At 41.3% G+C, this 13,942-nt stretch overlaps 1 protein-coding gene across 2 annotated transcripts in view; it reads right to left on the bottom strand.

Moving 5' to 3' along the window:
* Positions 1-1,228: 1,228 nt before the first annotated feature.
* The window catches only part of grm7 (glutamate metabotropic receptor 7), a 192,092-nt gene continuing 179,378 nt past the window's right edge, over positions 1,229-13,942 (bottom strand). For both annotated transcript variants that reach the window (XM_088990352.1, XM_088990343.1), the window contains 2 exons: positions 11,338-11,590; positions 1,229-3,757 (listed from right to left, as the gene is read on the bottom strand). In XM_088990352.1, the coding sequence (XP_088846478.1) occupies positions 3,708-3,757; positions 11,338-11,590 (303 nt within the window). In that variant the 3' untranslated portion in view covers positions 1,229-3,707. The remainder of the gene's footprint in view (positions 3,758-11,337; positions 11,591-13,942) is intronic.

A 13,942-nucleotide genomic window follows, 5' to 3' on the forward strand; every position in this document is an offset into this window, starting at 1 on the left:
CGATATAACGAGACTTTACTGTACTATAAAAAACTAACTGTAATATGTTTTATTTTCACCAATTTAAACATCAACATTGCAAAACTTCCTAAGCACGTTCTAACATACCTCTGTGCAGATTTATGCCGGTCACAAAAATACTACTCGGAGCATACATTTTATTTATTTATTTCATTCATTTTATTTATTTTGGATGCTTGTCTCTTGACATTGACGTACCACTTGTAAAATATACTGAAAGTAAGAGCAGTGAGTGAGAGGAACTTGGCTGCTCAAGGCTGAAGTCGGCAGGGACAAACTGATTTGACACGGCTGCTGGAACTTGGAAGGAGGGAATCAGCAGCGGTGGATGAACACAGAGCGAGACAGAAAAGAGCAAAGAAGTACAAGAGTCGACTCTCTCTCTTCTCGCCGGGTTCTCATCTCCTCCGCATGACAGCGCCGCTCGCTCGACTTTCTAGCTTAGCCTGTAGCGTGGGGACGAGACGGTGGCATTTGCAACAGTTTACATAAACGTCGGCGTGATTAATAGCACTTATTCATACATCGGTTTGATAGGCTGATGGAGAATAAGAAGTTATTATATTTAAAAGTTTTATTCTGTTATATGATATATATGAATACGCAATTGAGGCACAGACAACCTGGGGTCAATTTGAGGTCAACAGACACAGCTTGTTAAACTGTCATCTTCATAATAATAATAATAATAATAATACATTTCATTTCTAAGCGCCTTTAAAAACTCTCAAGGTCACTTTACAGTCACAGGATCAGTTTTTCTGTGGGTGAGCAGCGGCAGCCATATGCGCCAGCATTCACTCAACCAGGAAGTAACTCAAATAGACAAAAAATTAGCCAGCCAGCTCATAGATTGTCAATAGATAGCTTATATCTAGAATGATAGATAGCCATTTAGCTAATAGATATCTAGCTACACAGATAGCCAGACAGCTAGTGGATACCTAGATAGATAGCCAGGCGTTCCACATAGCTAATAGATAGCTAGCTACAAACCTATCCAGATAGCCTGACAGCTACTGAATAGCTAGCTAGATAGTCAGCCATCTAGCCTGCTAACAGATAGCTAATAGTTAGCTAATAAATAACATCTAGGAGATCTGGCCCGGGACAGAATTTAAAACTTGGGAAACTCATTTATCACCGAAGCAATTTACGACTTGAAACTCCTTCACTGAAAGAGCATCATTTCTTTAATTACAGTCCTCATGTAATGTGCCTCTCTTTCCAAACAGCAATTCCCTTTGACCTTCGACCTCCAACGCCATTCCATCAAGCCATAAATGACCATCAAATAAAGTGACTTTGTGATACAATTCAGTGTATTTCTTTCATTACAATGCGATAGCCATTTATTATACATAGAATAAGGTATGTTGTGTATAGTTTTAAGGCTTATTTAGTTGAAAAGTATGTTATGGAAACCCGGGAACGCATTATTCCCATTTTAATGGTTTCCTATGGGAATTTTTTTTTTGAGATACACACTTTTCACCTTACACACTCTGTCTGGGAACCAATTACGTTCGTAAGTTGAGGTCTCACTGTACTCTCAAAAATAGCTTGGCAGAGGGCTGCATGTGTCATGAATGACTGCATCTCCTGCCAGCAGTAAAGACAATCTTTCTGGGTTTGAGTCTTTGTCCGCAGTGTCCGATCGAACATCTCTGACAGCGGCTCACTGAAAAACTCAACTCACACACCAGCACTGATAAATAATTGGGCTATACTGTGGCGCTTGGATTGTAGAAAAGATAACAAACTCATTTATTACATATTCGTCAATTGACAGACATCACAACATACTTGCACGGTCGCCGTGAGTGCTTGTCACACAGTTGCTAGGTACCACAAGGAAAGGCTACAAAAAAACAAACATGCGTTCACGTACAGAGGGGGGGGGGGGGTCAATGCAGCAATAGATTAAAGCCATATTCTGTCATTAGAATGATTTCCGGTAAGAGAAAACAAAGCGCAGGAAGGAGAGTGCCGAAGCTCATCATCATTATCTTTTATTTTACAGTGATATCTTGGCTTACGAACTTAAATCCCAAATATTAATTTCCTATAGGAAACCATTCAAATGATAATAATCCGTTCCCAGGTCCCCATAAAACATAATTTTCCACTAATTTTCTAAGCCTTAACACTACACAAAATATACCTTATTTTATGTATAATAAATGTGCTATGGGATTACAATTAAAGAAACTGTACTGTATAATAAAGTCATTTTATTTATCTTTGTGATGGTTGTTGATGGCTTGATGGAATGGAGTGGCCGGTTTCATCAGCATTAAACACTTGATGAGGAATGTAGCTTTTTTCTTTCACCATCTTGAGGTATGATCCCTTGTAGGTGCTTTCTCTGCGATAATTTTACCTAGTTCCTCATCAATTGTGTTCTGTTTAGCTGGGTTGATACCTTTTTGCATCAGATGGCTTGTTATTTGTGGAGCCGGATTGAGGGGAATTTTAACCTTGCAGTCTACACTCTGCCTTTGAACTCTCAAAGATGAAACAAGTCCAAAAAACTGTTTTCTATCAATTTTGTCACTCTCTCTCTATCGTCTGCCTGTCTCTTTAATGTTCATCCCCCCCCCTCCCCACTGCTGCGTTCTTGACCAATCACGTGGCTTTAACCGAAGATACCATTTTGTGCTTGGGAGGCCTCACTATCTCTCTGTCTGTAACCCCCCCCCCCCCCCCCACTGCTGCGTTCTTGACCAATCACGTGACTTTAACCAAAGACTGGGGGCGGGGAATAGAGGACAAAACAGTCGGTCACCATTTTCGTGTTAGGAGAACGGGAACGACACATCACTCATTGTGGCAGCTCCGTGTGTATATCGAAAAATAGTTCGTATGCCAAGGTAAAATGTTCATAAATGTAACGTTCGTAAACCGAAAAGTTCGTAAACCAAGGGGTTCGTAAACCGAGGTATCACTGTATTTGTTTTTTCCTTTTTTTGTATTGTTTTTATTTTTTGTGGCTTTTTTTTTGGCTTACATCAAATAGAACAGACATACATTGGCACATGCAAAGTCAACACTTTGTGGTGCGTCTCATTACCATCCAAATGCCGTTGAACACAGACTGCTTATCTATTTTTAGTACTCCAAACATGAAAATAGTCTCAAATATTTACAAAAAAAAAAAAAATAGACGTACAATGCCCATCACTCAAATATAATCATCATGTGGGTTTAATTTTTCTTTCTTTTTTTCATTCATTTGTGTAAAACAAAATACTGTATGTGGCAGAGCTCGCTGTTTAAGGTTCAATTCGACGTACTCGGAGCAAATAGAGGCACAGAAGAAAAATCACTTTGAAACATTACACAAGAGAAATCAGATAATGGGAACCCCAAGAGAATATGGCTTTAATGACATTGTAAAACAAAGTATCCCGAAAGCAAAGCCACTCATCCGCGATGACCCCTTTCAGTGGTCAGCTTGCTCTCCGCTAGGGTCTTCCTGGTCAAAACCTCAACGCGTTACACTCACGGCAGCCTGCAGCATTGCTCGTCTCAATCAAGTCTGAATGGTTGGTGGGATGCGGTCCGCCATTCCGTGTGAGTGGGTTGCTGCTGCAGGACGTGCTTCTCCCGCTCTTCCGAAGCTTTCCTTTTTTTTTCTTTTCAATCACAAATGGCAGACAAGCAGCATTCATCTCTCTAGCACATTAAATCCTGAGGTTGTTGTAATTCACGTACGTCTTCTTGGTGGCTTGACCTGAAGGCGGATACAAAGGAGATGGTGGGAAAAGAGTCAGTAAACTCAGGCTTCATGAGTTAATAATAACAATCAACATCATCATCATCATCAAATATAATATAATATAATATAATATAATATAATATAATACAGTAAAGTCTCGTTATATCGATATCGGATATATCGATAGTCCCGGTTATATCGATACTATTTCTATGCACGCACGGAGAAAATTACATGCAAACAGGGTTGGATATATCGATAGTCCCGGTTATATCGATATTTTTTCGGACTCCCTTGAATATCGATATAACGAGACTTTACTGTATAATATAATATAATATAATATAATATAATATAATAATAATAATACTCCTACTTCTACTACTACTACTAATAATAATAATAATACATTGAATTTATAAGCGTCTTTCAAAACTCTCAAAGTCACTTTACAGTCACAGGATAAGTTTTTCTGTGGGTGAGTCGCGGCAGCCACACGCGCCAGCGTTCACTCAACCCGCTATAACTCAAATAGATAGAAAGCTAGATAGCTAATAGATAGCCAATAGATAGCCAGCTAGACAACTAACTATATAACTAAGAGATAGCCGGTTTTATAGCTAGCCAGCTAGATAGCTAATAAATAGTTACTTAGATAGCCAGCTCGCCAGCTAGTCAATAGATAGCTAATGGATAGAAAATAGCTAGCTAGCTAGGTAGCCGGCTATTAATCAGCCCGTTTCCACAGGCTGGTTAATTCCTTACACGGAGCTTTGTCGCCCTCTTCTGCCTCTTTTTGGTGCAACACGAAGCGTTCACTGTACTTGTTTGGTCTACAGCAAAATGCATTGACGTGATGGAAGGATCGCTACAATGCGTCTTTTTTACGGTCAGGGGCGTTCCTTCAGTGATGTCGGGTGAGGACTCGTCACCAATTCAAAAACAAGACTTCCGGAATATTCAGCGCGAGTCTTAAAAGGTAAAATATAGCTGTATGCGGTGGAATCTTTGTAAAATACGCTCAGTTGACGTCATTTGAAGCCATTTTACAAATTATGGGCACAACTTGTCCAGAGACGTCGGTTGTCCTTTAAGTAAATAAATGTTTTTTTTTTTAGCTCGACAAAACAAAATATTGCAAGAAATAATAAATAGTGCGCTCACGAACAATGCGCTACCCGCTAGTCGACCGGACCACACAAAATAAAACAATCCTTCAAATTTGCTTGACTATCAAACTGTGCGGTCCATTCTTTCTTTCCTAACAGTGAGTAATCACAAGTAACGCGTTCTGCGCACGTCTATCATTTGCACTCCCAATGCTCCAGCGCAACCTCACTTTCTATTTTCGCGTTAACTAGCAATAAAAAAACAAACACTCCACAAGTGGACACCGAACAAACGCTATGTGCTCCTCGTGCGGATCGCCATGGAAACCAGCGCTCGCCTCGTCGTCGCAGTGTGCCTTGCCCTCCTATGATGCAGAAGCGTTCCACTGGGGGTTTCAAACGTTCAAGGTGCACGCTTTCCATTTGAGGTCTCGCCGACTCACCACGATTTGACTTTAAATGACTTCTACTGAGCGCATTTGACAAAGATTCGACCGCATATAGCTATATTTTACGTTTTAAGACTCGCGCTGAATATTCAGGAAGTCTTGTTTTTGAGTTGGTGACGAGTCCTCACGTTACGTCACTGAAGGAACACCCCTGACCGAGAAAGCGACACACAATGCATTTTGGGTACTTTTTTTTCATCTGAAAACTTCGTTTTGATCCATGTTGATGGCGAAATTAAAAGGAAAAGACATAAATAATGCAGTAAATCGTTGTGTGTTGCACCAAGACTACTATTTGATACTAGTTGACACAAATTCCCAGCAAACAAATCAGCCCATTTCCAACAGAGCTTGGGCGCCATCTTGTGCATTTTCTGGGCGCTACATTGGAGTCCAGATAGCTCGAATTGATACGGAAGAACTTCTTTAATCAATTGCAAACATTTATGCTTTCCTCTTCGGAACTACAGTAAAGTCTCGTTATATCGATATTCAAGGGAGTCCGAAAAAATATCGATATAACCGGGACTATCGATATATCCGACCCTGTTTGCATGTAATTTTCTCCGTACGTGCATAGAAATAGTATCGATATAACAGGGACTATCGATATATCCGATATCGATATAACGAGACTTTACTGTATTTGAATCATATTCATAACTGGATGAGTGGCAAGAAAGCATCTCCTCCGAATCTGAACTCTCTGAAGCTATTGTTTTGATTCTGTCCTACGTTCTGGCGAAACGTCACGAACTGGGGGCGGGACTTTCTGAAAATCCCCAATTCACAGCTCATTTTGTTGCAGTTTTAGCACAATTCAAGTCCTTTTTATTGGTGTTTTGCATTTGACTAAAAATATCAGCCTGCGTGCTTTGGGTATTTTCGATGCTATAAAATGCTTTACTGATGTCAGTTGGGAAACCAAAAAATTGTGTCGGTTGTCCTTTTAACCTTGCAGGTTAAGGTGGTGTGGGGGGGTTCAAATTTTCATGTTGCGGACTGCACTCAGTCAGTCAGTCAGTCAGTCACCTCACCCGCACAATAGAAAGGGTCGAAATATTCTGCCTTTAATTCGATTCGCTCTCGACTGCTTTAAGATTGCTATGGCAACCTATTCCTCCGGGCGATGCAATTAAAGTCGTGCCATTCCTTTACAGCGTTTTGTAGTCTGGGACTGCAAGTATAATAAATAAAACATCACATGTAAGACAGAATTTTGCTCGTAACTATACGCAGCGTTCAGGCCAGCCATTCTGAGAGCAAGTGTGTCAGTTTTGCCCCTTTAATATTTATCATCTTGTACATACTGGATGCTTAGCAACCTGGATGTTACTATACGCAGTACAGTAACACCTCGGCTTATGAACGCTATAGCTAACAAAGTTTTCGCCTTACGAACATTCAATTCGCGAGAATATAATCTTGGCATACAAACTACTTTTTGGGAAACACACGGAGCGCCACAATGGCTGCCGGACTAGTTTTCGGCGGAAGAACACCAAACCACACGGTCGAACAGCACCACTGTGGCTGCCGGACTACTTTTCCACATCAACTTTCTGTGACTGCACTCAGTGCAGACGCGGTTTGTTGTGGACTGGATACTTTAGCTTTTTAGGGACCGAAAAAGACCCCACCACAGGCTAGTGTTAAGCCGAAGAGGACACAAAAGAAAATTAACGTCGAGCAGAAGAAGGAGATCATCGAAAAACGTGAACAACCTGTGTGTTTGTGTGACTTAGCGTTCAGTACCAGTGTGCTAAATCGACCATTGCTGCGTGTGGCTAATGGTGTTTCTGTGTTGTCTTAGCAACGGTCTCAGGCAATTGAAGAGGTTGAAAAACTATTGATTTAGATTAACGAAAAGCAGCTAGTACGGTATAATAAAGTCGTTTTATTTACCTTTGTGATGTTCGTTGATGTAGTTGGCTCTTGATGATGAAGTCGCCGTGCTTTCTCGGCAATAATACCCTCACTCACACTGTCCCCTGCTAGCTGGTTTTCGTTAATCCAAATCAACAGATGTTTTTCAAACTCTTTTATTGCGTGAGACCGTTGCTTGGATAACGCAGAAACACCCTTCGCCACACGTAGCAATGGTGGACTTAGCATACTGGCACTGGGACGCAAAGTCACACAAACGCACACCTCGTTTTGTATCTCCTTCCTCTGCTCGACTGTGATTTTCATTTGTCTCCTCTTTGGCTTAACACGAGCCTGTGGTGGGGTCTTTTTGGGTGTCATAATAGCAAAAATACTCTACTCCATAACAAACCACGTCTCCACTCAAAGAAAACTAGTCCGCCAGCCAATGTCGTCCGCAGAAAACTAGTTCGTTAGCCAAGACTATAGGCTAAATGTTCGTGAGCTGAAGCGTTCGTAAACTGAGATATGACTGTATTTCAATGAGGAAATATACAGTAATTTGAGAATACGAGAAATCTGGAATTAATCAACCTGGTAATACCAGGTTGATTGATCCTGGTATCTTAAGGCACCAGTATGTCGATTGCAATACCATCAATACCAGTGCAAATGTGCATCTTCATAATCTTATAAATCACTCTGAGTCGTCTCCTTTCAGTCTGACAGGCCCTGAACGCGAGGTATTTGGCGCTCTGATGGTTACAGGCATTGACAGACAGTCTCCAGGGACGGCAGAGTCACAGTTCAGGTTTTCGGGGTGGTCATGCACATAAATTCGCCATTAATAAATGTCACTTCTACTGCTGAAAAAAAACATAAAAAATATGGGGCACGAGTAAGGCAAGGATGCGGGACAGAGAGATAAGGCGAGAGGATATTTGTAGAGGTGAAAAGCTCACAGAGCGGATGACATGATGCACTTCTGGGATGGCATCCTGTAGACCAAATGACCCGCTAGAGGATGTTTGATGTTGTACTGTGACAGATGCTGAGGTTTGGACCACCCCATCCATGTGTGTCTCGCCCCATTGGCTGCATACACAATTCCAGCACAATACAGTGATACCTCGGTTTACGAACCCGTTGGGTTACGAACTTTTCGGTTTCCGAACGTTAAATTGATGACAATTTTATCTTGGCATACAAACTATTTTTCGGGATACACACGGAGCTGCCACAATGAGTGATGTGTCGTTCGCGAATGAGCCCGTTGTTTTGGTCCTCTATATCCCGACCCCAGTCGACGGTTAAAGCCACGTGATTGGCCAAGAACGCAGCAGTGAGGGGGTGGGGGTTACAGAGAGAGAGAGAGAGTGTGAAGCCATTCTCCAAAAAAATACAATGGCAGCTGACATTTTTTGGCGTCTCTTCCCCGCCCCCAGTCTTCGGTTAAAGCCACGTGATTGGTCAAGAACGCAAGAGTGAGGGGGGGGCGGGGTTAAACATTAAAGAGATAGGCAGACGACAGAGAGAGCGAGTGACAAACTTGATAGAAAACAGTGACATTTGGACTCGTTTCAACTTTGATAGTTCAAAGGCAGAGTGTAGACTGCAAGGTTAAAATATCCCATCAATCAGGCTCCAGAAATAACCTGCACATGCCATCTGTACACTTGATGCAAAAAGCTATCAACCCAGCTAAACAGAACACAATTGATGAGGAACTAGGTAAAATTATCGCAGAGAAAACACCTACAAGGGATCATTCCTCAAGGTGGTGAAAGATGAAGCCTACGTTCCTTATCAATTGTTTAATGCTGATGAAACCGGCCACCCCATTTCATCAAGCCATCAACGACCATCACAAAAGTCAATAAAACGACTTTATTATATAGTACAGTTTATTTCTTTAATCACAATAACATAGCACATTTATTATACAAAAATAAGGAATATTTTGTGGAGTTTTAAGGCATAGAAAATTAAAAAGCAGAACATTTTATGGGGACCTGGGAACGGATTATTCTCATTTTAATGGTTTCCTATGGGAAATTATTTTTTGGGATACACACTTTTCGCCTTACACACTCTGTCTGGGAACCAATTAAGTTTGTAAGCCAAGGTATTACTGTATCTTGACGTACCACCTCCCAGACTGACCGCACATTCAGGAAAACCACACGAGTGCATTGGGTTTGTCGTGACAGATGAGTATGACAACTGTTGGCTGCTTGGAGACATTCCAGGGAATAGCTGTCATCACGCAGGCATCATTCAGGGCTTTTGAGGAGCTAGCACACCTGTGGGCGCCGTGATGGCTCCGTGTGATTAGAAGCGTTGCGGGAGAGGAGGCGTTTGGCCCATGTGATGTGTCATTTGCATCAGCCATCAATCAACATCATCTTCCTCCAACGAAAAGAGCCTTGTTTGCTACGCCTCCAATTAGGGGTGTACGGGGGATGTTTTTTTTTTCTTTTTTGAGACACCTGCAGTGCAGTTCCTGTGCCGCTTTGTGGGTGTAACAAAGCCTTGAGACTGTTCAGTAATCAATTGCAAGGCGTGTATGGACAAGCAGTCGCATGAATGGGCAATTTAGAGGTGTCAATTTCATTTTCGGCACTAGTTGCATTGTTATGATGACTGTAATAGTCATATAAATGTATATTCACCTCATCTTATTATAAAACATATGTGGGCATTCTGTCAGACTGAGGAAAGGTCCGTTAATGCGCCACTGTTTCCGTCGATATTTCAGGTTTACCCACGTGGCTCCAGTCCGTGCACACAAACTGACCCCCTAACACCCAAACCTAAATAATCTTTGTGATCCTGTTGACTCAAAGCGCAATGCGCAGTTACAGGGCGCTGGTCCGAGTAACACTGCGCTTCTCTCCAGACGGATTATCCCCTTCCATTCCATTGATAGAATTCTGAGTTCTCCTTCAAATCTCTCCGTCACTCCTCTTCCTCCTGTGCACTCGGGTTAAAGGTCTTGCAGATAACTGATGCAGTGTTCTATAGGCATAGTCATACTTTTTTTTTACCCTAGCACACAACCAATTAAATTGGCCAAATGGGATTTCCAAGTGCATTAAAGGAACGTCTAAGAAAGAGAGCGGAAGTAGCAGACAGACATATCACTTTACCCTCTAGGGGAAACCATTTTAAAACCCTCAATGGCGCAGATATAAATGTGGATCCGATGACATTTGGTGGAAGTGCAACAATAAAAGCTTTGTCGTGAAAGGAAGATATAGTGATACCTTGGCTTACGAACTTAATTGGTTCCCAGATAGAGTGTGAAAGGTGAAAAGTGTGTATCCCAAAAATTAATTTCCCATAGGAAACCATTAAAATGAGAATAATCCATTCCCAAGTCCCCATAAAACATAATTTTCTACTTTCTTATTTTCTAAGCCTTAAAACTACATGAAATATACCTTATTTTATGTATAATAAATGTGCTATAGTATTATAATTAAAGAAATAAACTGTACTGTATAATAAAGTCGTTTTATTTACCTTTGTGATGGTCGTTGATGGTTTGATGGAATGGAGTGCCCGGTTTTCTCAGCATTAAACACTTGATGAGGAACGTAACCTTCTTTTACCATCTTGAGGAATGATCCCTTGTCGGTGCTTTCTCTGCAATAATTTTATCTAGTTCCTCATCAATTGTGTTCTGTTTAGCTGGGTTGATAGCTTTTTGCATCAAGTGTACAGATGGCTTGTGCGGGTTGTTTGTGGAGCCTGATTGACGGGATATTTTAACCTTGCAGTATACACTTTGCCTTTGAACTATCAAAGTTGAAACTCTCTTACTGTCGTCTGCCTGTCTCTTTAATGTTTAAACCACCCCCCTCATCGCTGCGTTGTTGACCAATCATGTGGCTTTAACCGAAGACTAGAGGACAAAAATAGTCAGCTGCCATTTTCTTGTTAGGAGAACGGCCTTGTTCACTCATTGTGGCAGCTGTGTGTGTATCCCGAAAAATAGTTTGTATGCCAAGGTAACATTTTCATAAATTTAACGTTCATAAAGCGAAAAGTTCGTAAGCCAAGGGATTCGTAAACCGAGGTATCACTGTATACCATCTCTGTCAGGGTCATTCCGATGTTTAACTGAACAGCTTTTGCGTCAAGACGACATGATGGAAAGGTTACTCACTCATCGGGTCAGCAGCGGGGTTCTCACATAGCTCCGTCTTGGCTTCTCCATTGGGTCTCTCGCTGGGCTTCTGGGACAAGCGTGACGACATGGTAGCGGCTGTCACCACCGCCTTGAAGCTACGTTTCCTCTTCTGTACGTTGAGCTCAGGGTGGAAGATAATGATGTAAACCTTGGGCATGTAGAGCATGCCCAGTGCTACGGAGGCACTGAGGTTCATGGAAATAGTCAGAGTCGTCGTCTGGATGTAGAGCTAGAAGAAAGGACACACAAGTACCAAAAGAGAAACGAGTTTATTGGAGGACAACAGGGAGGAAATTGGTCTTAATATATGAGGTTTTTGACCTGATGAAAATAAAGTTGAAGGACGGGCATACTATGCTGAACACAGTGGAGAGCCGTGCATGTCACTCACAGGCCTTCAGTAGTGCTATGACTGAATCACTCCACAGCTGCGAGTGTGGTGTGATTTACTACACGCCCACTAGAGGATGTCGTTGGTCAGGAAATAACTTGTGGCTTGAAGAAACTGAGCTTCGGAACTGTCCGACCTTTCTTAATAATGTCCATCTATTCTTCAAAAGTCTGCTTTGAAAATGTTTTTCAACTATATACAGTAAAGTCTCGTTATATCGATATCGGATATATCGATAGTCCCGGTTATATCGATACTATTTCTATGCACGCACGGAGAAAATTACATGCAAACAGGGTCGGATATATCGATAGTCCCGGTTATATCGATATTTTTTCGGGCTCCCTTGAATATCGATATAACGAGACTTTACTGTATCTGCAACCAAATCCATTTCTTAGATCAACACAAACTGTATTTGCTTATTCAGCTCATTACAAATACAGTGTGCTAGCTCTGGTCAGTATGCGTTTATTACTAGCAAATAGTGGTACTATGATTGACTCGTGAATAGCCAATCATGTGACGAGCCAATCCTAATTTGCAAAAACTCTGACGATGCCAGCGCCCTCGAGCAGGCCTTGGGTTACCAACTCGAACTCTGATTGGTTAAAGCAACTGCTTCATCACCATTGATTTTCATGCTCCAGAGCCTGCAGAACTGATTGTGAAGCTGTCCAGGTAGATTTCTAACCTTGGCAAAAAAATTATCGCTGAAATGTGATTAGTTGAATGCTTAAATACGAAAACATACACTGGGAAAGAAGCACAACAGGGGAAAAGGAAACTGAAAGACAATTTGGAATTATTTAATAAGAATTAATAGACAAAATATAATTCACCGTAGTCTGCGATTCAGATAATTTTAGGCCAGCAGAGAAGGCCTTGCAGGCCCGGATGGCCCACCACTGGCTGGATATCATTGACTAAAATATAAAAAAATAAACCATGAATTAAGATATTCATCACTATTATTCCTGTACTTCAGTTGGAGTCGTTCACTTGCTAAATACTGATACCCAGTCTTACTTATAAGTGTTCACTATGACCGCGACACACAATTCCAAAGAACAAATGTAGTGTAAACATAATTCGGTTAGTCATAAATCACACTGCAACAATAAAACGAACATATGTGTGTCTTTATCGCTTCAACTTTTCATGGTCATGGAACAATATGTAAACATGTAGTCTCCACTTAGGCACTCAACTTATCTCTGCAATCTATAAATAAATACACGAAACACATAAAACATTCATAAATATGTACAATGTTGCCTATTGTATGCCATCCACTGATTGAAATTATGTGGTTGTTTCGAATAACGTATGTACAATGTGTAATTATCTTTGTTTTGTGTAAAGTCTGACAGTAAACCGGCCGCCAATTTGATTATCATGATGAAACAATGCATTGAAGGACTGCCAAGATGCCATGTCTCTTGTCGGATTATTGACCTTGTTCCTGCTCATGTCTTTATTTTTAGAACTCTTTATCTCATCGTAGCCACTTTTTCCTCGAGTCCGTCTGTGTCACAATTGCTATTGCAGTGATACCTCGGTTTACAAACCCCTTGGCTTACGAACTTTTCTGTTTACGAACGTAAAATTGATGACAATGTTACCTTGGCATACAAACTATTTTTCGGGATACACACGAAGCTGCCACAATGAGAGATGTGTCGTTCGCAAACTAGCCCGTTCTGTGAAAATAAAATGGCAGCCGGCTTGTTTGTGTCCTCTATTCCCCGCCCCCCTCGTCGGTTATAGCCACGTGATTGGTCAAGAACCCAGCAGTGAGGGGAGGTGGTTTTAACATTAAAGAGACAGGCAGACAACAGAGCGAGTCACAAAGTGGATAGAAAACGGTGAAATTTGGTCTCGTTTCAACTTTGATAGTTCAAAGGACGTGTGTAGACTGCAAGGTTAAGATTCCCGCCAATCAGGCTCCACAAATAACCCATCAGCTCAATTTGAAATGGAAAGACAAGCAAGGTAACCAGCTATTAATGATGTTTCAAGTGTGTCTGCTTGCATCTGTTGCAATATCACAACTTCCAAGATGTGCAACCCAAAGCTCCTTGAGGCACTTTATGCAAAAAGCTATCCATTCTATCAAGCCATCAACGACCGTCACAAAGGTAAATAAAACAACTTTATTATACAGTACAGTGTATTTATTTAATTCTA

Source organism: Hippocampus bargibanti, linkage group LG01 (genome assembly GCF_051943395.1).
Source record: "Hippocampus bargibanti isolate YZ-2025 linkage group LG01, ASM5194339v1, whole genome shotgun sequence".
NCBI classification, from domain to species: domain Eukaryota; kingdom Metazoa; phylum Chordata; class Actinopteri; order Syngnathiformes; family Syngnathidae; genus Hippocampus; species Hippocampus bargibanti.